Source organism: Peromyscus maniculatus, chromosome 13 (genome assembly GCF_049852395.1).
Source record: "Peromyscus maniculatus bairdii isolate BWxNUB_F1_BW_parent chromosome 13, HU_Pman_BW_mat_3.1, whole genome shotgun sequence".
Taxonomy (NCBI): Eukaryota; Metazoa; Chordata; class Mammalia; order Rodentia; family Cricetidae; genus Peromyscus; species Peromyscus maniculatus.
Window position 1 is genome coordinate 5,769,257 of NC_134864.1, and position 27,746 is coordinate 5,797,002.

Sequence of the window (27,746 nt, forward strand, 5' to 3'; positions counted from 1 at the left end):
TCCCAAGTTCCTTTTGGTCAAGGTGTTTTACCGTAACAACAGAAAGCAAACTAGGGCAACTGCTAAGATCCCAGAGCTTCCCAGAGCTCACAAAGCACTTCTCACAAATGGATGTTAGTATGGAAGATGTTATAAGGAATGACTAGCTTTTGATTTTCAACTTGCCATATATACATATGTATATATGTACATATAAGATAAAAGGTAGATTATTGAATCTACTTTTAAAAAGGAACTACTTGTTTTAAATACGATAAATAATGAATTTTTTTGTCTGATTTTGTCAAATGTTAATGGAGTGGACATTGTTAATATATATAATGGAGTTATTTGTCTGAATCTGTCAAATGTTAATGGACTAAACATTGTTAATGCAATTCTTGACTGTATATATTGTATATACTTATTGAATATAGCTTATATTAGTCATAAACTTTTTATTATTTTAGACAAAAAAGGGGAAATGTGGTGATATTGTGTCCCCCAATATATTGTGCAGCCTAATAAACTTATCCGGGATCAGAGAACAGAACAGCCACTAGACAGACATAGAAGCCAGGCAAGGTGGTATACACCTTTAATCCCAGGACTTGGGATCAAATGTCCTGCTTGGAAAAAAACACATGCCTTTAATCCCAGGAAATGATGGCAGGAAGCAGAAAAGTATATAAGGCGAGGTATGAGAACCAGGAACTAGAGGCTTTTTAGGCTTTTTAAGCTCTTAGGCTTTTAGCAGCAGTTCAGCTGAGATCTATTCAGATGAGGACTCAGAGGCTTCCAGCTTGAGGAAACAAGTTCAGCTGAGAAGTTGGCAAGGTGAGGTTGGATGTGGCTTGCTCTGTTTCTCTGATCTTTCAGCATTCACCCCAATACCTGGCTCAGGGTTTGTTTTTATTAATAAGACCTTTTAAGATTCGTGCAACATACATATATACTTACACACACACACACACACACACACACACACACACACACACACGTATATATATGCATATATATGTATATATCTATTCTTTTACTTTATGTGTATGGTGTTTTGCCTGCAAGTAGTCTGTGCACCATGTGCAGGCAGTGCCTGAGGAGGCAAGAAGAGGGTGTCAGATACCATGGAGAGGAGTTACAGATGGTTGTGAGCCGCCATGTGGGTGCTGGGAACTGAATCCAGGTCCTCTGGAAGAGCAGCCAGTGCTCTTCACTGCGGAGGTCCTGCTCCAGCCCCTCACCCTGGCATTCTCTATGTAAGTACTGGGCTGACTCCCAGGGCACTGTTCTTACCTTGGCTGGGAGCAGATCCCCAGCTGCTACCCAGAGGAGAGGCACAGCTGGAGTGGTCCCGACTCTCCCAGTGTCCTGACAGTCTTGCAGGCTGGTACCACCAGATGGGCACCTTCAAGAAACCCTGAAGAACAGAGTGTTTTAAGACTGAGTCTTCAAGTCTTCACTTTCACTGCTAGCGAGTTACAGGCTGTTGTGAGCTGCCTGCTGTTGTGCTGGGAACCAAACTGGGGTCCTCTGTAAAAGCAGTACATGCTGATTGCCGAGTCATCTCTCCAGCCTTCCTATGTACATTTCTACAACGTTCTTTGAGAAGAGACTGGCCAAATAAATCATAGGTCTAGGGATGCAGTGCAGTGGCAGAGTGAGAGACGAGCACAGGCAAGGTCCTCCCTTCCATCCCTAGGACACACAACACGAGTCCTTTCACGAAGGGGACAACCATGCAGTTACTAAGAGAATGAGAAACTTCATATCTACTGACACAACACATACTTAGAGACAAAATACAATGAAAAAACTAGGTAAAAGTCAGGCAAGGTGGCTCATGCCTTTAATCTTACTACTTGGGAAGCTGGGGCAGGACTGCCATGAATTCAAAGTTAGCATGGACTCTATACAAAATATGGTATGCAGCATATAATCATTTGTGCAATGGGAAAATATGCACATGCATGTACATGTACACTGTATACATACAGGACACATACCTGAGTGTACACACACCAAAGTGTAAACCTCTGCAGGCTACAGAAAAAATTGGATGCCTGTGTGGAGTACTGGGATGGTGAGGGCTGGGAAGAGGAGACATTCCAATTTTTCCTGGTCCAACATTTTAGGTATTTGGAATTTTATATCATAGATCTATTCAAACATTTACTTTAATGTTTGTGCAAAGTCAAATAAGAGTCTATGAAATTATGAAAAAGAAAAGAGCAGATTTGATATGTGATCCTCAAGACATGGTTAAGTGAATTTAAAGACAGAACATTAAAATAATGAAGAGATGTGACCCTTCAGTGGACAGTGCAAAGGATGCACATGAGCATTACCTCGCAGCTTATGAAGATGCACATTCTGAACTCCCTCCCCCTCCTTTCTTTTCCTCACCATCCTCCTGCTTCTCCCTCACCGGACGGACTCTAAAGCTTGGCTACTGTCCATTTTCTCAGAAGGACACATGGGAAACGAGGGGAAAGACATGGCTGTGACTCCTGCTTTCCGTTTTCATCATTTGACAAACAGCTTTCTATGCTGTCTGAGTGTTCTAATAAGTGAATGTCATTTATCCGGATATTGGAATTTGGACATTTTTATTTTTATCTTTTTGCCTTAGAAATGAATAAACACTGGTCTTAAAAGCAGTGATGTGCAATGCTTGTAAAAACAAACAAACAAACAAAAATCACAACGCGTGCGGGGGCAGCAAAATGGCCTTTTTATTTTCTGAGAGGACTGTCATTCGGAATGTGTCAGAAAAACAATTTGGCAATACAGAGCAAAAAAGTCTTTTAAAAACATGCATACCTATGATTTAATAATCCTATCCTAGAGAGAGTTTCAGTACTAATTGTAAGAACAAAATTACAAAATCTGGAAAGATGGCTCAGTGCCCTTTCAGAGGACCAGTGTCAGGACCCACACAGCAGCTCACAACTCTAACTCCAGTTCCAGGGGATCTGGAGCTCTCTTCTGGCCTCTGTGGGTACCAAGTACACACATGGCACACAGAAAAACATATAGGCAAAATAAAAATACATACAAAAGCAAAACTTAAAAACAAGCTGAATTTATAACACTGGAAATATAAGAAATTAAGCAGCAGTGAATGACTAGTTTGGATGTAATGGTAATTTCTGGACTTTTGATAAGGTTAAAATAGTAACTATAAAGCCTGGTATTGTGGCGCATGCCTTTAATCCCAGTACTTAGGAGGCAGAGGCTGGTGGGTGTCCTTGGGTTCAAGGCCAGCCTGGTCTACAAAGCTAGCTTCAGGGCAGCCAAAGGTATATAGTGAGACTCCCTCTAAAAAATAAGTTAAATATAAAAATGGAGGAAATAAAATTCTCTATATAATTGATTTTACATATAATTTAAACTTAGTTGTATATAGACATTTTAATAGATAATGATTTTAATTTTATTTTACATATAGCTATTTTATCTAAAAGTTAGGGAGGAAATTTGCCTGACTAGTTAAGATTTTGGCAAAGTTGTCTGTGTTTTTTTTTTATGACTGCTATATTTTCTCATTTCCCCATCATCACAGTAATCAGAAAACAGTAACCATTACTTAAGAATGCTATTTAGAAACAATATCTTACCGGAGGAGGAAGTTTTCCTTCAGTTAAAAGTAAAGTATCCCCAGAACATATCATAAGCTCTTTCAGTGTTGCATCCTGGGAACACAGAAATTCTTGTTGTCACTTATGACTTCTGAAAGGAACAAAGAGACCATTGGGTCTTTTAAAGTCTCATGCTTCTATCACCCTCTCAAGAAGTAGACAATGCAGCAGACCCCAAAGACCAAGAGATAAAACACCACACAGTCATAGCAGCATTATGTGTTAAACTGTGGGTACAAACCATGCGGACCGTGAGATCTCAGGGAAGACAGGATGATTTGTGGAGTGTGAGATCTAAGTAATTCTGGGGAAAAAGGCTGGATTTGGAAAATGAGAGGAAAGAAGAGAAGGAATTTTGTGGTGGAAAAAAGAACAAAGGCAGTCAGGGGTGGCAGAGCAGCCTATTTCGGTTCAGAGCTGAGAGACGGGAAGGATCGGAGTGGACAGCGCCAGGTGGCAAGCGCTGGAAGTGAGTACAAGAATGGACCCTGGCTGAGGTGTGGGTACAAACAGCCACTAGGACAGTTTGGCCACTGTGGATGATGCTGCGGAGGAACACCTGGTGGCTAGGGAAGCCGTTGAAGTATTTAGTTAAGAGGAAAAGGCTCAAGTGACTGTCGGTGCAAAGGGTCAAGGAGAGTATAGAAGGCCAGCCGCCTTTGAAGGCCTGGACTAAGTCAGGGAAAGAGGGAGACAGAGTATGAAGACTAGGGCGGGGAGACTGTAAAGCTCGGAAGGGCACTGCTCTGAAGGCAATGTATTTGCTTTGAGATACATTGTTTGATACTGATTTGGGAACTGATTATGAAGAAAATGTCCAGGCATGATGGTGGATGCCCATAAGCCCAGAACTTGGCAGGCAGAGGCAGGAGGATGGAAGTTTGAGGCCAGCCTGGGGTGTGTAGTAATACTGTCTTTGGAAAAACAACAGAAAAGTGAAGAGGCTACCTAGTTTTAAGACTTCAGGATTCTCTGAGGCCTGTTTCTTCCTCTGTCATCCAATTCCACCAAGACTCAGTGGACTTTACTGACTGGTAAAGGGTATCCCAGTGGAAGCCCTGGTATGCCTGTTTGAAAGTGTTCTACTGTAAACCACTGCTGATTCCTAGACAGTAGGAGGCACACAGAGCTGTGCCGACCACAAGACAGCAGGAAGGCCGGCGGGGAAGAGGGGACAGTGCTGACCACAGCGATATATCTAAGGTAGAGCTTCATTTGGCCACCTGCTAAGAATGTGGGTGAGGAGGTCTAATGCAATTTAAGACCAACAAATGGACTAATTGGATTCCAACTAACTAAACATAATTCTTCCTGCTGCTGGACCAAGTGGTTGGTGGTAGGGGTATTTATTTACAGAGAAATTCTGAAATTAAAGCATTTGGGGGATGGAATTTCTGAGTGTCTTCAAAGGCTTTCCCACATCCACATAGCATTTGCTCTCTGAAGTTCTCACTTTCTGTGAACTACTCCTCAGGAATGCCTGCTCATCAGAGGGAATCATCACTCATGTCAGAAATGCTTTTACCTAGCCCAGACTTGTCATTTATCAGAAAACCAGTTGGAAAAAGTGAACATAGACAGACACATACACAGATTTTTTTTTTTTGTATTCTAAAGAATAAAAGCTTTCTTTAGAATTGCTTCCTATAAGGGAAGAAGAAATTATGTATGAAAATATGAAGTAAGCTTAACCATTTTAAAAAGCCAATTGTTGAAAAAGTGGGCTAGCAAGATGGTTCAGTGGGTGAGGGAGCCGGCCACCCAAGCCAGGTGAACTTGAACCCAGGTAAGATGGAAGGAGAGAAGTGACTGCATGCAGCTGTCCTTCGGCCTCTAAGGCCTGCTGTGGCACATGCGGCATGTCCCAGCTCCCCATCACACACACAATATGAAAACCAAGTGTTCTGAAAATGAGGAGAAAGGAGGATCTTACTTCTTCACACAAAGGCTCCCCAGCTTCATAGCACCAATCCATCTTCCTCAAGTGCCACCGCTCTCCTAGGAGGGAACCAGCAGCAAGATGAAGAACTCTAGAGGAGAAGCTCTACGAGTGTGCAGGAGCAGCTTCTAGAGAAAAAAGGCAGCCAGTGCGGCCCCATCCAGTCACAGATCATTTGTGTTGAAATTATGTCCTCTACAATATGAAAAATACTAAGTTGTTCCTTCAGCTCTCGTTTGCTTTTCTCCCAGCAGGAACTTGTAAATCAAAGCCACATACTTACTGGGGATATGTTCAGGAGTAACACTGAGCTGCCAAGTGCAAGCTCCTGGCCCACCCACACCGCACAGCCGGGCACACAGAACACTGACAGAGCACTGGGCAGAGTGCACTCGCTGCCACGCTGCGGTGTTCCCTTCATGCCTTACGAATACATGCATGCCAGATCACATGTCAGTGCCTGCCCCGCCCCCGCCAAGTACAGAACCTCTTCTGAAATCCTCAAGAAGCTGAATTCGATTTTGCTGTCACACCTGGGAAGTTTCTAAGGTGTACAGGAAACTACCCCCCGCCCCCTTAGCAGTTAATCTAAGGAAGACAATACTTCCTGAAGGCATGCTCATCAAGGGAATGTGAGCATTCACAAATGTTAAATGCAGTTTGATTAGAGTTCTGATTTTCAGGAGACTAGCTACACTGGTGAAATGACACTTTGCTTTTTAAAAAGTTGTTTCTTTTCTGTGGGAAAAGTGTTGAATGGGGGAAGTTAAAAACCCTGATTATTAAAAGACTAGCAATGTTGATAAGTAAATACACCTAACAGGCAGAGGATATGATTTCTTATTTACCTTTAGGTAAATAAGAACGTCCCAGTTTGACTCTCCACAGTTCCCTTTTCTTGTAAGAACCTGATTAGCTATTAGTACTGGTTTAAACACAGTTAAGATTTGTCAACTTACTTCCTTCTTCCTTTCCTTATTTTTTTTTAGGGGTTATGGGGGGGGCAGGAGGCTGGAGGGGATCAAATCAAGGGACATGCTAGGGAAGTACTCCACCACTGAGATCTGTCATCAGATACTGTTTTGTTTTGAGACAGGGCTTTGCTATGCTGCCAGTCTAGCTTAGAACTTGTGTTTGTTTTTTGAGTCAGGGTCTCTCTACACATCCCTGGCTGTCCTGGAATTCACTCTGTAGACCAGGCTGGCCTGGGACTCGCAGAGATCTGCCTGCCTCTACCTCCTGAGTGCTGGGATTAAAGGTCTGTGCCACACAACTTTTGATCTTCTTGTGTCTGCTTTCAAAGGCTGGGATTATGGGGATGGGGCAGCACCCTGGGTCCTTATATTTTTTTAAAATTAATCTAAGTATTTTTTAAAAAATAGCTAATGAGTTTCACAATAGTAGCACAGGCCTTTAATCCCAGCACTCAGGAGGCAGAGGCAGGCAGATCTCTGTGAGTTTGAGGCCAGCCTGGGCTACAGAGTGAGTTCTAGGACAGCCAGGGCTATACAGAGAAATCCTGTCTCAAAAAAAAAAGTCACTAATGAGTTACAAATGAATAGCATCTCTTCACTGTACTGTACAATGACAAGAAGCTGGGTTCTAAAAGCAGAGAAATGCTCCCCACTGGCTGTCTTGGAATGTCTTCTAACTATTTGAAGCCTATTTAAAGCTTCCTCATCACAAACTGGAACTAGGTGGAGATCCTTATGCCAGAGGGCTGCTGCTGAGGATGAACAAAGCACTGCATATACACTGCATATACACACACCGCACATACACATACCGCACATACACACACCGCATATACAGTGCATATGCATACACAGCAGGAGTGCCTTGCCTTGAGAGTATATTAACTTCCCTCCTGAGACAGAGTCAGGACTTCTGCCTATAGGAGGCTTGAGAACAGGAGAGCACTCTAGCAGGTCAGTATGGTGCCCGCTAAGCTTACTGACACGGTTCTGGGTGGGAAGCACGTTCAATTATCCTCAACTTATTTTCTTCATTTGCATTATATTTTCTAATTTATAACACAAAATACTGAAATAAACAGGGTGTAATTAAATTATGAATTACTGTGATTTTTAAAAAACTCAGTAAAAGACCTGCCAGAACAGTCCCAGGTGGTAGAAACCTTAGCTTTCTTTCTGTTACAACTTTGCTGGATCCAATGTTAGTTATCTTTACTCAGCACTAATTTGCCATTATTTTTAGTATGTAAGTAAGAACCAGGAGAATTTGTTATGTAGTCACAAGATTGAAGCTATTATTTTTTCCTCACACTCTGTCAAGTATTTTTCCATAACTCCCACAAAAGGAAGAAAGCTTGAGAATTCATCAAGAAGCTTCCAGATAACTGTTTTAAAGCATGTGGATAAGATTATATTATCAGGGTAAATAGCTTACCTTGCTGACCTGATTTCTCCAGCATTATCTTTAAACACTGTAAAAAAAAAAAAAAAAATTACCCTCAGTGTTAGTTTTCTGCTTCTGATCTACATAGTGTGAGGAGACACTTGGATTCTAAGCCTAGGACTAATTAAAGTCTGATTATCTACTTCGTTGTTCTTGGATAAAGACACACAGAATTTTGATTATTCACAAGCTAGCTCTCCTCTAGGGGCAAAGTAGGCCAATCTAGACAGAGAAACAGTCCCTGTCACTTGCAACCAGGGCTGAGTTTAGAGTTCTGTTAACAATACGAGGCCCTGTGGGTGGCACGTACTTGTAATTTCAGCCACTAAAGGTTAAATAACCAGCAACACAGACCAAACCAGACATTTAATTCACTGACTTCTTAAAAAACGACAAACAGGGTACACATGACCCAGTTTCACATACACAATCCCTTAGGAATCCTCCAGCCTGAACTAACACCCAGGAAGTCCCATACAAACTCACAAGAAAGAACAGTGGAAGTTGTGACCTCACAGCACAACGTAAAATACCAGACACTTGCCAAAGATTAAAGAAAACAAAAGCATAATTAACAACACCCAACTTCCTCAGGAAAAACATTCCTAAACCAAACTCATCCAGAAGATCAAAGTGTGAATAAAATTACTTAAGAGCAAAGAGAAGCAAAACCCAGCCTCTTATTGTCTGTCAGTGACTTGAGGTATAGTTTAAGAAGGAAAGATCCCTAGCATCTACTGCAGGCCAGGTAACCAGTTCTTTTCTTGTAGTTTGCATTATGTAAGCAGGTGGATGAGGGCATATACGTGGACTCCAGGTGCCTACACAGGCAGCAAGTTCTTGCTTGTGTAACCCTGTCTAGCCTGTCCCTCACTATGTAGCTCAGGCTGCTCAGACTTGTAATAGTCCCACTTCAGCCTCCTGAGTGTCTGGATTATAGCACACCATGTTTAATTGTTTGTTCTTCAAACACCTTTCTGAAAATTTGTAAGCTTCCTTCCATAGGATTTTAGTTCTTCTTCCTGAAGTTCAATCATCCCACTTTGATAAGTGGACTTCAGTCTCCACGGTAGCTTTACTGTCTTTTGTGAAGACGGTGCAGCCTGGCCTACACTTTCCTGTCCTAGACAGGGAACCAGCACTTACTACAGGATGCCCTGGCTCCTCCTCCTAGAACCAAGTAGCTAAGCCTAGCAGCTATGTCCTGGATGGTGGGGCTGCTTGCTGCTACCAAGTTGCTCAGGGATTGTAAACTGTGACAGGAGATGAAAACAAACAAACAAACAAACAAACAAACAAACTATATATATATATATATATATATATATATATATATGAAAGTTTTAAGAGCAAATAGATGCAGTCCATTCAGACTCTCCTAGTTTACTGAAAATCCCAGTTCTTAATGACAACAACATAATTCATTTGTTTTCTCAATACACTTAAACATACAAAAACATTCAACCCTGCTGTGTGATATTTTTATGTATATTAAGTAGGAAATATATCAAAATGTTAATAGTAGTGGGATAAGAAACAATGAAGGATTTTAATATTTTTCTTTTAAATTCATTTCTTGCTGTTTTGAAACAGGGTTTTCGGTCACTCAGGCTGGCCCGGAACTCCCATATAGATGAAGATGCCTCTTCCACCTTCCAAGTGCTGGGAATGCAGGGGTGTGCCACCCTGTCTGCATAGCTCAGATTTCTATAGTATTGCTGATAATCAGAAAAGTAAAAAGAACAATAATAATCTTACTTGAAAGTTCTAGTTGGTTCACCAGCCTTCTGAATTGCCTTCTAATGAGCACAAACAAATCCTGGAAGTATACTGTGTAAGCCCTCAGCTTATCACTTCCAGATCCCGGCTGAGGACAGCATGGCCCCCAAGCCCAAAGTCATCACTTACATCTCTCACAGAGAGTGTCTCTTCTACTATGACTTCCATCTCCGCCCCAGGATGAATGTCACTTGCCAGAGCGAAAAACAGGAACAGCTATGAGCAAGACAGAAGTGTGAAAATAATTTCCCCTGAATTGAAATATCCTACAGCCTGTTGTTTATTTCCAAACAAGCAGAGCTAAATGTCCATAGAGCATTAATACAAAGCTCAGTGGTGGGAGCAGAGTGCTTGCCCAGCATTCTTAAGGCCCGAGGTTTAACCCAATGTTGCAAAAACATGCAGTCAGGCAGACAAAGCAAGCACCAGATTTTGTGAAACCAAGATCATATTGAGTCTGGGGGGAGGGGACTGGACCTGCCTGGACTGAGTCTACCAGGTTGATCTCAGTCCTCGGGGGAGGCTTTGTCCTGGAGGAGGTGGGAATGGCTGGGGCGAAGGGGAGGGGGGCAGGAGGGGGGAGAACAAGGGAATCTGTGGCTGATATGTAGAACTGAATGGTATTGTAAAATAAAATAAAAGGAAAAAAAAAAAAGAAAAGAAAACAACAACAAAAAGATCATATTGAATAATTTCACATTATCATTTAAGTAACAATTCACTTTTCTGAAAGCAGAAATACACTGCTACTCATGAGCACAGGACACCTAACAAATGTCCCCATCATTTGAATCGACCTCACTTGTCACAGCTTGTCATGCCTGATACTTGCTAGCATTCCAAGGAAAGCGGACTGAAGGACAGTGACTGGGAAAGTAATTACATGGATTCAGGAGTCACGGGGAACAGGACCAAAGTCCAGGCTGCCCTGATTCAGGTAGGAATGAAGCTATGGCAATGACAGCTCTTTATCAGGCAGTTTCTGGCAAGGGGCCCACTTTGTGGGCTGCTGAAGAGGACAAGGCTGAGGGAAGTCGGTATACGGCTATCACATCCCTGCAAGACTCACTTAAGCCCAGTCGGTGTTTATAACATCTACTTGTTCAAACTGGTGGCCACTCAACCTTACACAGTCCCCCCAACCACAAAGGAACCTTAGAAATATCCTTTGGAACAGTATTTTTGGTTTCAACAGGAAAATATATACATAGTCTAAGAACATAAAAATTTTAAGGAAATTTGAAAGTAACTTTTTACAGAAAAATAGCACTCCTGGAGCATTTAATCTATCAGTAACAAAATAAAGACTTTCTAGCAAAACTCTCTTCTGCTGGGCTTTACTGTACCTGAGAGGAAGTTGGTGCTTTTCCCAGACAAAGTCCCAAGGAACTCCCCATCTTCACCTCTGCTTCCTCCAAAGTCCAAGCATCTGGCACTATGAGGGAATTTGATAACCAAGTGAATATTCTGAATTCCTACCTCTCTTAGCAAAATGACATTATTTTCTTTGAAAACCTAAGAGGATCAAGGATGGGCTGTAGCTTAGCAGGAGATTCTGTCCTTTTCCTGGGCAAGGCCCTTAGTTCCAGCCAGTACCACTACACCATTACTAGATTTTTATACACACTCTAAAGAATAGATTATTGGGAGAAAAAGGTGAGTTGTGCTTCATGTGAAAGTATCACATGTACAGGGGCTATGTTTAGTTTCCACATTCCTACAGCAGTCTCATTATCTTGTACCACAATGTCAAGAAACATGATTCATACTTAACATAACTTGGCCAAAGACCTGTTTATATGCATTAAAAAGTCTGCACGATGGACTGGCTTCACCCACATTTAAAGTTGTGAGAGGGAGCACCATCAGTCATTCGATTATCTATGGCTGAACCAGGTCTGATGACAAGAGGTGTCAGGAAACAGAGACTATTCATAACTGGTGTCACAATGGACTAAACACACAGAGACTAACAAGTCAAGTTATGAAGATCCTTAGACGACACCATGACTACAGCAAGGACTGCAGCATCAGAAAGAGTTTTCCTCAAGAAAACAGAAATGGTGTAAGGCTTTCTATAACAAATAAGATACCTGGATGGAAATATGTCCATAAGTCAGTTTCCCAAAGGTAACTTAGGAATGTGAGATATCGAAGCCATTATTTATTGTCCACATGTTCTGAATGAGAACCTGCTAGTCTTTGAAAGCTGCCAAGATTTACCTGGACAAAGAAGCTTCCCGTTTCTATCAATGGGTCTCAAACAGCTGTTCTCAGCTGTGAATGAAAAGAAGGTGGTTAATTACTAAACAAAGAGCTCCAAAGCAATACTTCACTACATTAATCACAGGAAGTACAATAAGCAAGCCCCCAGCCCCCAAAAAGCAAAACTCCGGATGAACACAGTGGCTCTATACTGTGTCTGTAATCTCAGCGCTCACTCAGGAGGCCGAGGAAGAAGCGCCATGGATTCAAGGCCAGCTCTGGGGGCTATCCTTCACTCTGCTGTCATGCAGAACTGTATAAACAGCTGAAATGGTTCAGTGGGAAAAATCACAACTAGCCAATGACTTTAGCATGTTCCCCCAAACATTACAAATTCTAAGGTTACACAGATATTAGGAAAAGAAAAAAGTGAAATGAATACATGTGCATTTAGAACAATAGAAACAGCCGAATATTTATATTTATGTCTTGCAGAACACTGATCTAAAGCAGGGTATGGTGGTCTACACCCTACTATAAGCATTTGGAACTACAGCTAAAAATCTGAAGTCAGCCTGCTCCACATAGTGAATTCCAGGCCAGCCAGGACTACACAGTGAGACCTTGTCTCCAAAACAAAAACAAGGAAATAGGTCCAGAATGTGGACAAGGACTGTCTTCCACTCCCAGGACAGCTGGTGGTGAGGCATGAGCAGCTGTCCTGCTCCTTGGCAAGTGCTCGTACTTCGGAGTTGAGCTTGGCTCCCAGGACTCTATTTCTGTGTTTAGTGTCAGGAGACATCTCGGAGAGCTCTTCTAGTCTGAAGTCTTTCTCCAACATCACGTCCCCTGGGCTATTTTTGCACTTCTTGTCACAACTGCCATCCTCACTTAGGTCACTGAGTGTGCCTTCAGCAAGTTCTTCTGCTACATGTCTGGGGCCTCCTGAGTGACAGCTATGTCACCATTCCTGTGGACAGCAGCTGCTTCTATACTGTGATTTCAGTTTCTTTGGGTCCTTTCTTTCATGATCCATTTTTGTATGATGTCAGGTAGGCTTATAGCTGGGAGAAGAGACAGCAGACCTACACAGGCTTTGCTTTCTGTGTGCGGAAATGCATGAGACATGCACTAGCCAATCACCACTGGGCTTGAAGGAAGGGATGTGACTGGTCTCATCTGCGCACCAAGGAGTAGTAACTATGGACATGCTTTAGTCAAAGACGCACTGAAGTCTGAACAAGCAAACTGCAAGTGTGCAAAGCAGAGCACCTGCATTTCAAATATACTTAGCAAATGGATGAGGCCAGCATGTGCTGCTGAGGATGCAGACTCCTGACCTCAGGGAAGGAGCACACTAAGTTTTCAGTCCAAAATGAATTCTTACAAAGCCAAGCATGAACTTGGAAGGAAGGAGTGCCAAGATGTCTCAACGGGCAAGAATGACACAAGCTTAAAATGATCTAACTTTATTAGAGTGAAATAGACTTTCTTCCTGAGACTCCAGAGTTCTGTCTCATATATCATGCTGTTATGAAGCTGGCATACATTTTAAGTACACATTTCTTGTTAAAGAAGTAGATAAAAGTACTTCCCTAATTTAAAAAGTAGGTTTTAAATACTGTGTTTTCAAAATCATTTGTTTCAGTCCCAGCTGGGTATGATACTACATGCCAGCTACTTGGCCTACTACTGCAGGAGGGTTGTTTAAGCCCAGAAGTACAAGGTTGAGGCAGGGCAATATAACAAAACAACCTCTTACCTCAGTTATAAACAAAGAAAACCAACTTTCCTTTTCCCTCAACAAGTCTTTTCTGTGTCTTCTGTGCCAGGGCACTGGGCTAGAAGCTATGGTAGAGAGGTTAAGCCTGACAGCATGGCCTCCGCCCTCACAGAGCCTCATCTAATGGGAGGTGAATGGCAGTGGCACAAATCAAAAGGCAGTTTGCAGAGTCCAAGGTGCTATGAGTAAAGCAGAAGACTGAGACTCCGTGGTCAGAACAACAGAGAATGTGTGAGTTAAGAGCCAAGGAACAGCTCAAGCTAGAAGATAGGGTGCAAAGGCAAGAAAGTTCAGAGAACGGAGCATGGAGTCTCCAGGGAGCCGAGAGCTTGTGCAAGGACTCACCACGGCAGTCTGCAGTCTGCTGTGAATAAGCAGAGTGCTGGCAATAGGTCATAGACAGGCAGGCCCTGACTGCAAGACCACAGGTAGACAGCTTTAGGGTAGTGGAAAAGCAGGAGGAGCGTGGACAGAGGGCAGGATCTAGCTCCGAAAGTGGAGAGGATCCCTTGCTGCCTGCCCGAGACATGGTGTGGAGGGAAAACAGGTGTCGAGAGGAGGAAATCAGTTACTGGGCACAGTATCAACCAGTGTTCTTTATAAACCATATGCCTTTGATAAACGTGACTGGTGTATTTTTACTTAGAGTAATACATATCCGGTCTAAGAGACAGGGTTTCTCTGTGTAGCCCTGGCTGTCCTGGAACTCGCTCTATAGACCAGGCTGGCCTCGAACTCAGAGATCCTCCTGCCTCTGCCTTCCCAGTGCTGGGATTAAAGGTGTGCACCGCCACCACACTCATTTATGTTTTTATAAGGTTGTATGTTTTACCTTTCTCCAGTAAATATCTAGGAATATAATTGGTAAGTAAATATTTACGTTTAAACAAACCAAACAAAAACCAAATCTAAGTTTTCCGAAGAGAATATAGCACTTCCTAGTCCCTGCACACAGCAACTCCACAATTGGTTTTCTTGGGATTGGGTGTTTACCTAGGGATAGGTCTGTGACTTCCCTCTAGAGGCTCCTGACACTATTCTTCCTGCACAGGCAGGCCTTGCTAATTTGGGCTGGGATATCTTCTGTCTGGGTTACACGTACTTTCTGTAAACTCTTTATCCACGTCTAAACACGTGTTTTTATAAGTTTTTCTCCTAGTTTGTAGCTTGCTTTTTCAAATGTCCTTTGAAGAGAACTTGTCATGGCTACTCTGGGTAATTTACTTTTTTTTTTTTTTTTTTAAATATTCTTTCATGGTTTGAGTATGCTTAAAAAAAAAATCCTTTCCATATGGTAAAGTCACCAAGATTTTCTCCAAGAAATTTTATTCTTTTTAGTTTTAGCATTTAGTTCTATATTGATTTTGTTAATATTTTATAAGAAGGAGGGTAAAGATGAAGTCCATATCTGCACATACAGAAGTCAAATGATCCATAACTTGTCTATGGTACACTGGCTTCTTCTTGAAAGCCTTAAAGTCTTAAAGGTGCAAAAACTATTCTTTGTCCTTTGTACATAAAAGTTGTACTTCTACATGCTCTATGCTTCTTCCCAGATACCAACAGGCGGGACAAAGAGGAAGTCTTGAAGCCGTACATGGTAGCACTTCCTCAAAAGCTGTCCTGGCTACTTTAAGGTTTTTGTTGTTGCTGCAGTTTTCCAGACAATGTCTCACTATGAAGTCCTGGCTGGTTTGGAACTTGCTATATGTAGACCAGGTTGACCATGCACTCACAGAGATCTGCCTGCCTCTGTCTCCCAAGTGCTGAGACTAACCATACCTGGTTACTTTCAATTCTTTATATTTTCATGCAAATTTTAGAATGGTGTTATCTTCTAAAAATAAACCTGCTAATGGTTTTGAGTGAGAACACACTGACTCTAGGGAGATAAGTTCTTCACAATAGTGTGTCTTTGGATTTGTGAACGTGGCACACTATTCCAGTTACTCGCATTTTTCTTTAGTTTCCTAGTCCTCATGGTATAGATTCTGCATACATCTTTCCAAACACATCTTTGATACTTTATGACATTATTACTGTTTTCTGGTTAGGCACACCAGGGCAAACACTTGTAATTCTAATACTTAGGGAGGCTGAGATAGGAGGATTTTTTTAGTTCCAGGTCATCTTGAGCTATATAGTAAGACCCTATCCAAAACAAAACAAAACCCAGATAAATAAATACAGTTTCCTCCATTTTAATGTCCATTTTGTTTTTTGCTGTTGATAGATAAAAGTTTAATGGATTCCTGTATACTGATTTTGAATTCTTGCATTTAATGAGATACTCATTTATATTCACTAAAATGATAATGAGAAGGAACCATCACAAACATTAGCAAGGACTTGGAGAAACTGCAACCCTGACACACTACTAATGTTTTGAAAATTAGCTAAACTAATTTACTAATGGTAAATACTTCAGCCACTTTGGAAACTGTATGGCAGTTTCTAATAAAAATAAACATAAATTTGCAGGTGACTCACAGTATTATAATGTTTTAAGTCTAACCAAGAGCCTTGAAAGCACATGTCTACATGAAGATTCACATCCAAATGTGTACAACATCACTACTCCAAAAGGCTAATGAAAATGTGAACATCCTACAACTGAATGGTAGTCAAAACTAAAAGAGGATAAACTGTTGGAAAGTTCTAACTAATGGACAGACTTCAAAGACTAGTGTGCTAAGCAAGAAGCCAGACACAAAAGTCTACAAACGACGTGGCTCCATTTATATGAAATGTTCAGAAAATGAACTGACAGAGACAGAAAGCCCATGGATGTTTCTGGAGTGATAGAGATGTTCTAAGACTGGACTGTGATCTTCTATATCCATACATTCCTGACTGTCACTAAATTACACACTCAAGATGAATGGATTTTATGATATCTACATTGTATCTCAGTGAAGCCATTAAAATCTAACTCTGAATGAGCAGTGAATCTGTAGACTTCCCACTATAAAATTTATATAAACATAAAAGTAGACCTAAGTATATAATATACAGTACATTATGAATACATTTGAGTCAGGTATCTCATTGTCTTGGGGAGAAAGGGGTAAGTTTGAGAAGGACACAGAAAACTTTTAATGGTTCAATTAAAAACAAACACATGAAAAAATATTAACATTTGTCCATTTTGGGTGGTAGGTATGAGAGATTTCCTTATTTTTTGTACTCTTCCATATTTTTCAATAAAAAAAAACAAAATTAAATTAAGCTAAAAACCAAAAAGCAAATAGAAATGATTACCTAGTTCCTTCATTAATTTTAATTCCTTTATGGCTTTAATTCGAATATCAAACACCACCTAAAATAGAGAAATAAACTAATGACTGTGTATAGGTTCAATGGATGGAGATGAAAATGAAGATTACGGGTGTGTACACGCAGAGATCATTTGACATATTACCTGACATTTGTTTTTGTCTACAGAATTTTTAGCCACCCCTGACATCATTCTGTAAGACTGAAAGCAAAAGCTCAGGAGAGATTCTAACTGTCTTCACCAAACTGATGGTAACGGGGACCAAAGGATACCATGGGAAATGAAAGAAACAAGTCTCACTGGAAAGCAATCAACTGACGACCACTCACCTGTAAAAGTCAAGGAAAGAAATAGTGGACAGGCCCATTCCTCACAATGGGGACAATGGAGCTGGGCCCCCAGAACAGAGGATAAAAGCGCATAACAGCAATCCAAGATGACTATGGCTTCCACTTAAGTAACTTTTAGATTCTTTTTCTTTTTAGCTCACTTTAGGGCAATATTCTCTAGGGATCAAATGCTAGTAGAACTGAGAGGTGAAAGTGATGTCAGAAAGCATACACCTGGTCCTCCACCAGAACCCACAGGGTGCCGAGCAGCAGCAGACTCAAGTGACAAAGGGCATCCCCAGCACTTTCCACTTAGGATCAGGTACTAGTGTGCACTGGTCCTACTGTTCTTCTAAGACAACCAACGACTATCATGCTCCTTAAGAAATTGTAACGTCAAGGATCGAAAAGATGGCTCCAGGGAGACAGTTTATGCTGCCAAGCCTAATGACCTGATTTCGATCCTTGGAACCTGCATAGTGGAGAGATAGAACCAACTTCTAGGCTGTTCTCTGACCTCCACATGCACGCCTGTTCCCACAAATAAACAAATGCAAAGGAAAAAATTTAAAGAAATTATAAAATGGTATAAAAGAAAACAACTTAGTTTAATTTGCTATAGAAAAAAAATCATTTAATGAGCTAGTAACAAGAAAATATAAAAAGATGTCTCCTAACCAGGTATGGCAACACATGGCTTTAATATCAGCACTTAGGAGACAGAGGCAGGTAGATCTCTGCGAGTTTAAGGACAACCTGGTCTATATAGGAAGTTCCAGGACAGCTAGAACTACATAGAGCGACTCTGTCTCAAAAACCCAAACACCGCCCCCCAAATCACACACATACAAAAAAAAAAAAAAAAAAAGAAAAAGAAAAAAAATTACCTGAGATTTTTAAGAAAATTAGAATTATAGTCTTCAAATGGAGCTGGAGGAATTCCTTCTAAGGGCAGTTGGTAGGACACAGTATATATATAGAAAGAGTAATTTAGGATAAAAGCAAAAACTTGGCAACACAAAAACCAAAATAACAAATATACATTTGCACATGCATATGTGCACTTTAAACAATGCAGAGAAGATCCTTGACAACAGATCTTCGTGTTTATAAAATCCAGAGGACTCCATGAGCCACCAATGAGTCCCACATTCCAGGGTAGGCTTCTAGGGTTAGGAGTGTAAGAGTACAGACTGCTTTGCAACAGGCCACTGGTTGATGTAAGTAAATAAGCAGTAATAAAGGCAGTAAGACTTCAGATGTCTATTGACACCGCTGTTCTGAAAGACTGACTCTGTTTTGTAAATATAAATTCTGTTGCCAGACACTGCCGGCCAGGCTAATGGCCATCTACTCACTGTGTGCATGGTCGCGGCTATCTGAACCTGCTCCTCTTCAGATTCTAACTGGCACAAGTTTTTCACTTGGAGCCAGTTCAGCTCATCCACACTGGAGGTCCATCTCCCTTGTCTGGGCAACAGACTGTAAGTAAAGAAGGACATTGAAAGAATGAGTCCTTCCACTTTCCTTGGGCATCACTTTTCTAAACCAGGCATGTATCTCTTAAAGTGACTAAAGAAAAGGGGCCACACTCTACTGACTCACTGCACAATACCAGCTACCTTTTTAGGGTAATCCCCATTTAAATAATTGGTGCTTGTTTTCAAGGGGATTTTTTATTTTTTTTGGGATAAGGTCTTATGCAGCCCAGGCTGACCTTCAACTCACCATGTAGCCAAGACTGGCCTAAAACTCTCAAGTGCTGGGATGACAGACATGTACTACTACATGTAGTACTACACCCGGCTTCAAGGGACACGTCTAAAAAGGAATGGCCAACTGCTGTCTGCCTGCACAGGAATCACTAAGGTGGCTTTAGAAGATTATTAAAGCCTACCCATTGGGATCTGAATTTAACAGCAGGGCAGCTGTGTACACATGTGCAGATCTACAGTGCAATAAAAGTGTCATACTTATGTAGTCATATACATCATATATCTGGTATTTCACTGAAGAGTTGTTTTGTTTTAGACAGAGTTTCTCTGAGTAGCCCTGGCTGTCTTCGAACTTGGAGCTCTGCCTGCTTCTGCCTCCCAAGCACTGGGATTAAAGGCATGTGCCACCACTGCCCAGTGAGTTTTGTTTTTTATGTTATGTTTGTTTTTTTAGCAACTTGCAGTAAAGTATCTTAGCCTAACAAAACCTTCTTATGGACAGAAGAAAAATATGGGCTAGCAGAAGGCCTTTTGGGGAATATAGTGGTTTGAATGAGAATGGCCCCTATAGGTGGAAATGTTTGGGGAGGATTAGGGAGTTTGGCCTTGTTAGAGGAAGTGCATCACTGGGGACAGGTTTGAGATTGTAAAAGCCCACATAGTTCCCAGTCTCCGTCTTTCTCTCTGCCTCCTTGTGGATAAGATTGTAAGCTGTCAGCTGCTGCTCCAGGGTCATGCCTGCCTGCCTGCCTGCCATGCTGGTCATGGACTCTAACTCTCTGGAACCATGAACCTCAAATTAAGCACTTTCTTTTATAAGTTGCCTTGGCCATGGTACCTTATCACCCCCAACACATTCTACGCATTATTGCAGTTATCCCATTCTGATACCCTACCTCAGAAGATAAAACAGAGTTTTAGGAGAAGATGTTTTCTGAAGACTATCTCACAGTAGTGGACAACTGGAGGAGGAGGAGGAGGATGGCAAGATGTCACTCCACTTAGCACTTGCTATGTGTGACCACTTAACTCTTCAGTCCTTACACTCTAAGCAGGTACTAGTAATCACGTCATCTTAAGGAAGAAACTGAGCAGAGAGGTGAGATTAACTTGTCTAAGTTCACACTGTTGGTCACACATTAAAGTGGGAAATAATCCAGGCAGCTGGCTGAGTACTTGTCCTTATCACTGGGTCATACCACCTCACTCAGGAACAGTTGGGCAAATGATGATTCCCACATCCATTAGGAGGAAGCTTACAGAATCTACAAACATGGGTGGGGAGAGCAAGCAAGACACAGCTATTTATCAAAAAGATAATCATTAGTATGCTTAAAAAGAGAAAAACCTCCCAACAATGATTTCAGGTTAGAAGAAAAGCAAAGCCACCAGACAGTGAGCAAAACTGCATGATCAACAGAGGGTCAGGATCTCCCATGTTCTTGCTTTATCTCCCGAGGCCTACTAAATGAAGTCTGTCTTTTATAAAGAGCACATGATTCACTCTCCTATAAGTGAGGCAGAGAAGTGGAACCCCTTTCCTGAGAGGTAACAGATAAAATGGATCACAAAAGCCACAGGCTCTGCTGCTCAGCAGCTCCCACCGACTATAAAAATGCACCGACACAGACATGGGAGCAACAGGTGCAGTGCTTCAGCGTCTCAGACATGGCTACAGGATTCAGGGGCATTTCCCCAGGCAACTGTCCCTTTGGGAAGGGTAGGCGGCTCCCAGAAGTCATGGAGAAGACCACAAGGAAAGTCTGAATTGTCCCACGAATCTCTTTTTCCTTATGAGAATGGGCTTTTAGTTTTATAACTCAATCAGAATTCACCTGGCAGGATTTTGTCTTATAGACAACTAATTGAGACCGTATCTACTACGCAGGGACATCTCTAAAACAGTTTTATATATATAATAGATATTATATATATTACATTATATATATAAAGTTTTACAACTCAAGTATTCAATACAGTATTGAGAAGCTAGACCTGACGCAGCCAGCACCTGGGATGTAGAGACAGGTGGACCAGGAGTTAAAGGCTAGCCTCAGATAAAAAAAGAGTTTGAGGCCAGTCTGGATGACACGAGCTCTGATCTCAGAAGTGATCAACAGGGGATGGTGCAGCAGGAATGGATAAAGGTACCAGTGACACAAGCCTGAAGACCTGAGTTTGGTCCCTGTAACCTACATAAGAGGTGGAATGAGAGACCAATGCCAGAGTTGTCCTGACTTATATAGGCGCCTATGCATACATGCCATGCACATACACCTATGCATGCATGCCATGCACACATACACACATCATTTTTTGAAAATAAACAAAAGACAGTATTTGGAACAATGGCTAGAAATAAAGGAACATTTCGTTATTACCACTAAAGTAAATCTCCTGAGTTCTACTGGGTAGTGCTGTAATTAGGATTACTTTGCAAGTTCTCTCCCTGGTGGGAGGACCAACCCTGAAGCTGCCTAGGCCCAGAATCAGGGTTATGACTTAGCCTGCCCCCACATCTACCCCATCTATGATCTGCTGGAGAACATAAAGGAACCTGACCTGCAGGCCCAAAGCTGCAGGATCTCCACAACACAGGGCAACAACAGGATATCCAAGAAGAGTCCCAGTGAGGACCCAGCACTGACAGTGTAATAGAAACCGGAGCCCTCGAGCCAGACCAATGATTCTTTGCGAGGAACACTTGCAAGTAAAGATATGTGGACAAAGGGGTTCACGCTGTGATTCACTGTACCACACTGCAGCTTCCATGATGAGATTTTTAATTTTTTACCTTTTTTCTCTTAAATTTTGTTTTATTGGGGGGGCGGGTTACAGAAGTGGAGGCAGATGCAAAGGGATGGGGAAATGAAAGATACATGATGTAAAAGACACACAGAATAAATAAAAAGAAAGTTCTCCCCTTTCTCTTTTCAGTGAGTTACCTGTTATCATCACTGTCTGCATCCTGAACCAAAATTAAGCTTCCATTTCTGAGACCTTGTTCTCTGAATGTCTTCTTCATGTCCTCCTTGGGAATAGCAGTCCAACCCTCTTCCTCTGCAGACTCCACACTGTTTGTAAGGAGGACGCCTACAGGAACGGCCAAGGCTGTGAACACAGTGCCCACTTCTGCGTTAGCTGGAAAGACGTGTGGCGACTCCACCAACTGCTCACACTCTGAGCCTTCACCACTCATTTCGAGATGAAGAATGTGCAACAGCAGAGGCTCACAATCAGAGCCAGTCTGAATCTGGACTCCACCAACCTGCAACAACATCAACGCAACCACTAGGGAAGTGTGATTGCCAAATTAAAACAACACTCTACCACAACAAAAGCCTCTTCTGGTAGCACAACCCACATCTTTCCAACTGAAATAGTTAATAGTTTTTTCATACTGCCTTTTAAGTACTGAAAGAACAACTTTGGATTTTATGTTGAAAATTTCTCTTATCCATCTTTTCTGACTTGAAAGGAGAGATTTGTGAGCTGCCAAATGGTGGTGATGAGCCACTGGAAAGTCAAAGGGTAAGAATAGGCCACAGAGCAGCAGAGATGCGCCTCACTCCTCTCTGAGATAGTGTTCACTCCTCTCTCTCTGAGATAGTGTTCACTCCTCTCTGAGATAGTGTTCACTCCTCTCTCTCTGAGATAGTGTGCACTCCTGAGATAGTGATCACTCCTCTCTGAGATAGTGTTCACTCCTCTCTGAGATAGTGTTCACTCCTCTGTCATCCCTACCTCAGCAGTGCTGGTCACGCCCTTCCTCATCCTTACAGCTGTCACACACACACCCCTATAGCCTATGGTGCAGTTATTTGCACACGAAGGCCATTGCTGACTAACCTATCTCTGCATCTAGCATGTGACATACAGTCTGGTAAAACGGAGGTTCTCAATAAATTACTGTTATGGGTGTGCATTTGTGTGTACAGGTGTGCATGAACACATGCATATATGCACATGTGTGTGCAGCCAAGGTGACAGTCTTGGGTGTCCTTTCTTTTTGTTGAGACAGAGTCTCTCAATGACCTAGAACTCATCAAGTAGGCTAAGCCGGCTGGCCAGTAGCCCCAGCAATATGCTCATTTCTACCTCCCCAGCGGGGATTACAAGAGCATGTCATCATGCCTGGCTTTTTAACCTGGGGTCAGGGGATCTATCTCAGGTCTTCAAGCACTTTACCTAGGAACAATCTCATCTGCCATCAAAATATTTCTTTAATCTAACAACTACTGCTGACTGGACCTCAAAAGTACTGAACATTGAAGCAATTTCCTTTCCTCTCTTGCACCTCTTTTTCAGTTTCTAAGACACATATCTTAGGCTGGCCTAGAACTCACTGTGTAATTAAGGCTGCCCTTCAACTTGAGCAGTTCTGTCTCAGGCTTCCCTGGTGCTGCGATCACATGTGTTCATTACATCCTGTTCATTACAGTAATTTTCTAATGACTAACTGCATGCTGAATAAAATTTCATTGTAATGACTTTTTTGTTTGGAATGAGACTTAGTCTCATGTTGCCCAGGTTGGCTTTGAACTTGCTATGTAGCTGAGGATGACCTTGAACTTTGATCTTCTTGCCTCTACTTCCTGAGTGCTGAGATTACAAGTGTGTGCCACCATCATACTTGGTTTTATGTAGCGCTGGGGATTGGGCTGGAGACTGGGTTGGGTCCAAGGCTTCCTGTATGCTAGGCAAGCACTCTACCAACCAGGATAGCCCTGCAATGGAATTTTCAAACACCCTAAATTACCATGAATATTTCTTCAGCCATTTTTCTTACCTCTACTCCATTCCATACAAAGATGTCTTCCCCATCAGCAATTTCAGCTTCACACAGTGTCAGTTCATCTCCTAGATGATGAGACAGTCAATTCATTCCCCATGACCACCAAATGCAGCTAAGCTAAAGAGAGAGCTGCAACTCTCCAATGTGTATTTGAAAAGGCACTTATTAAGGAAACCACAAAAAGCAGCAATTATTTTATTATTTATGTTTTTTATATTGCTTTTATCTGGACCATTCTATGGTTTTGTTAGCACAGCAGCAGGACAGGAGGGTACACAGAGGTCAACAGTCAGGCCCATGTCACCTGAGATTAGGCATAGACTCCAAATGGCAGCAGATCACCACCAATCTGCTGTGGGGTTAGTTGTCACAATATCTGGCAGGGTCCCAAATGTATGTTACTGCTCTGTCATTCTCACATTGGTTTGTTGTTCTTTCAGAGAAGTAAGTGCCTTTAGACTCTCAAGAGTTGTTTTTGTCTGTTACAAAAACTGAAGCTGAGTGGGAAATGCAAAGTCACATAAATAAAATTCTAAGGGTTTTAAACCATTTTGTTCAATCATTTGTGGTTATATATACATATGTAAATTATATATATATATATATAATTTACAAGTTTTGGTAGAATGGTGGCCTTAAGTTTCAAAATGTATAAAACATTCCATATTGGGAAGATAGACAGATTGCTTCTTTAAAACTCACCATGCTACCCTAATCTATGCAATCAAAAGATGGAAAGGCTACCGAGATGGCTCAGTGGGAAGGTACTTGCTGACGGTCTGATGACCTCAGTTCCCATATGGTGGAAGCAAAGAATCCACTCCTGAAAGTTGTCCTCTGACTTCCAATGGCTCCTGTGTCTCCATGTGCACACCCTTGTGCTGGTGTGTAAACACACACACACACACGCACACAGATAAATGCAATTTTAAAAAGAAGGTAGGAGGCAGAAAAGACTGACAAAGAAAATTACAGATAAGTTCCCAAGATAAACACATAAAATGAGTTGCTATGTTCCTTACTGATCTTACCATCGAGGGTATGGTACACATGGAGTCCTGCTGGCACACGCTTCGCAACACTAAGAACCATGTCTCCTTCCCAGAATTCCAATAGCTAAAGAACATTAAGAGTGGAGAAACAATGAGCTATAATATATGAGTAGCACAAGCCCTGACTCAGGAAGAACAGCAAATGAATACTCCTGTTCCGACCAACACCAGCATTTTAGAAAGAAACATCATTTGATAAATTATTCAAGTCTGAAGATGTTGACTGCATCTATTACAGACTGAAGAATTTAGCTGCATAAGGAGAAACCCCAATAGCCATCTAAACCATCTTATTCAGTATAAAGACCAAGCCGGCCGAGGAATTTCTGCCCCAAAGAGCTATGGCTTTGCTTAGAAAAGCAACACTGGCTGCAGCCCACACGGATGCTCCTGGGATGCTAGAGAGGAAGGCCCTGCTCTAAATTTCAAAAGGAGTTTTTACTTTGGGCTGGAGTGTAGCTCAGTGGTACAGTATTTGCCTAGCTTGCATGAGGAACCAAATTTTATACCAGCACCACACACAAGCACAGGATCTGTTATATACTGGATGGCCAGAGGTTTGCTAAGTTTTTACACCTGAGCCTGAGGATGGTAGGAACTGCACTGAAATAATATCAGAACGATATTTCTACTCTAGACTTTCTTCATAACATTGTAAGATATTTCTCATAAAAAGCCAAGACATTTTGTTTTAGAAGACCTTTGTAAGAGTCATTTACTGTGTTGATTTCCTGATCTCTTGCCAGTGGCTTATATCTGAGGTAACAGTATGCAGAGATGTGTGCTTGAAATACTAGATAGACAACAGAGAAAAGAGAGCACAATACTTAAGAGACAAGTCAGTCCTTTTCAATGTGAAATGCCCTCCACAAGCTCAGAGCCCCAAGTCTCTGGGCTTTAACTCTGCCAGAACTTAACTCAGAAGTTAAGACAGCTATGGGATTCTAAGGAGCTTGTCACTGGAGCAGCATGTACACTACATGTAAAGTAAAAAAGATACTAGTTTAGCCAGGCGGTGGTGGCCCATGCCTTTAATCCCAGCACTCGGGAGGTAGAAGCAGGCAGATCTCTGAGTTTGAGGCCAGCCTGGTCTACAGATCGAGTTCCAGGACAGGCTCCAAAGCTACAGAGAGAAACCCTGTCTCGAAAAAACAAAAACAAAACAACAACAAAAAAGATACTAGTTTGCTTTTCTTAGGAGAAAATAAAAGAAAAAGCTGATACTTTTGGTGATAGATACAAATATTTAGAGAATTCATTTAAATTTATTCTGGGGCACTCTTGCCCCAAGTTTACATTTTCTTCTTTTTTCTCCTCTTTTTTGACATGGAGTCTCAAACTTATTGTGTAGCTGAGGCTGACCTTGAACTCCTGATCTGCCTGTACCTTGAAAATGTTAGGATAATAGACACGTGTGACTAAGCCTGGCCAGAGTTTCCATTTCTAAATCCTCTGATCAGGAAGTAGTGAGGGGTGAGGAAGTGGGGCTAAGGGACAGGACACCAAGTAGAAGGAGGAGAGACCAGGGCTGAGGTCCTGGCACTACCATACTAACTAGATGTCTGTGCATGTGCAACACTGGATGCTTTCAGATATAATTTATTTTCAAAATCGAGCTGGCTTGCCATGGTGAGGCTGAAGAGCCAAATGAAATGATGTTTATGAAAGCATCATGAGTAAAAATGAGAATCCTCTCCACTGTCCTGTGACTCAAGTACAGGCAAATCAATGACTTGGAGATGAACACTAGATGAAACTCCCTGTCTAGTCAATCACATCTGTAAATCCAACACTCGGGAGGCTGAAGCAGGAGGATTACTGTGAGTCGGAGGCTAGCATGGGCTATAGAGTGACACCATCTCAAAAACACAGAAACAAGAGCTAAATATCAAACAAAAGGATCTACTAAGGGCTTGCCTAGTATGTTCACACCAGAACAACAAATACGAATATTAGCAGTCAAGTGACTTAACACCAGACAATACAAAGCTAGTTATCTTCATTTGTTCAGTGGTTCTTGTTTTAAGTATTAAGCTCAACTTTTCCTCTCATTTCTTTGAAAAGCAATTATCTTTCCTCTGTTTTGCAAAAGCAGAGACAATTTTACCTTGTCATCTACCAGGCTCCATCAGTCACCTCAAAAGCTGCTGAGAAAATACACAGAAATGCATTTCTGAAGACTTACAAATACCAGCAATGGTAGCACAAACCTGTGATCCCAGTACTTAGGGGGCTGATGTGGGAGAACTGTGATTTCACGTCCAGCCTGGGCTATATAGTGAGATACTATCTAAAAACAAATCAAACCAACTACGCAACCAATCGAACAAAGAACAACAACAAAACCCCAGACTTCCAAGTAAGAGAAGGTTTGGTTCATTTATGCACCGGCAGATACAGTCAGCCTGAAATAGACCTCAATGTTTAGACCTCAATGTTTCTGTTAAGAGAAAAATAAGAATTACCTGAAATATTGACTGACGGAGATCTCCTAAAGTTTTTCTTTTATCAAAGGTTAAATCCCACACACTCTCTGTCTGAGAGATTTCAGGGTGCAGAGCCCCATTGAAGAAACGGTAGTGAGGACCCAGATGGAGATGCAATTCAAAATTGTTGTTTGCAGAGTCACATTCTGCCCTTTAGGACATAAAAAACATACATCTACTATGTTTTTGTAACACACTATCTCAAACCAAAAATAGTTGTCTTACCAATACAAGCAAGTTCTCCATTCTACTTTGGTAACATCTTTTTCTTCTGCCTGCCAAAATGATTCATTTTGGCTTTCAACACAAAGCATACATTCAGTTGGAAGTGCATCATGAATTCTAAGA

General features: G+C 41.7%; 1 protein-coding gene across 8 annotated transcripts in view; it reads right to left on the reverse strand.

The window, feature by feature from the left end:
• The window catches only part of Usp40 (ubiquitin specific peptidase 40), a 77,060-nt gene that overhangs the window by 11,259 nt on the left and 38,055 nt on the right, over nt 1-27,746 (reverse strand). For 4 of the 8 annotated variants that reach the window (XR_013043962.1, XM_006984239.4, XM_042259788.2 and 1 more), the window contains 13 exons: nt 27,378-27,549; nt 24,892-24,976; nt 23,855-23,925; nt 22,011-22,333; nt 18,709-18,832; nt 17,006-17,063; nt 11,980-12,033; nt 11,103-11,191; nt 9,886-9,972; nt 7,969-8,005; nt 5,554-5,618; nt 3,600-3,674; nt 1,276-1,399 (listed from right to left, as the gene is read on the reverse strand). Coding sequence is in view for 5 of the 8 variants with exons in the window: in XM_006984239.4 (XP_006984301.2) it covers nt 1,276-1,399; nt 3,600-3,674; nt 5,554-5,618; nt 7,969-8,005; nt 9,886-9,972; nt 11,103-11,191; nt 11,980-12,033; nt 17,006-17,063; nt 18,709-18,832; nt 22,011-22,333; nt 23,855-23,925; nt 24,892-24,976; nt 27,378-27,549 (1,364 nt within the window). In the remaining 3 variants the exon portion in view is untranslated. Of the gene's footprint in view, nt 1-1,275; nt 1,400-3,599; nt 3,712-5,553; nt 5,619-7,968; nt 8,006-9,885; nt 9,973-11,102; nt 11,192-11,979; nt 12,034-17,005; nt 17,064-18,708; nt 18,833-22,010; nt 22,334-23,854; nt 23,926-24,891; nt 24,977-27,377; nt 27,550-27,746 lie in introns of those variants that run through there. The other 4 variants (XR_013043963.1, XR_013043964.1, XM_076549529.1 and 1 more) reach the window with 3 other exon arrangements.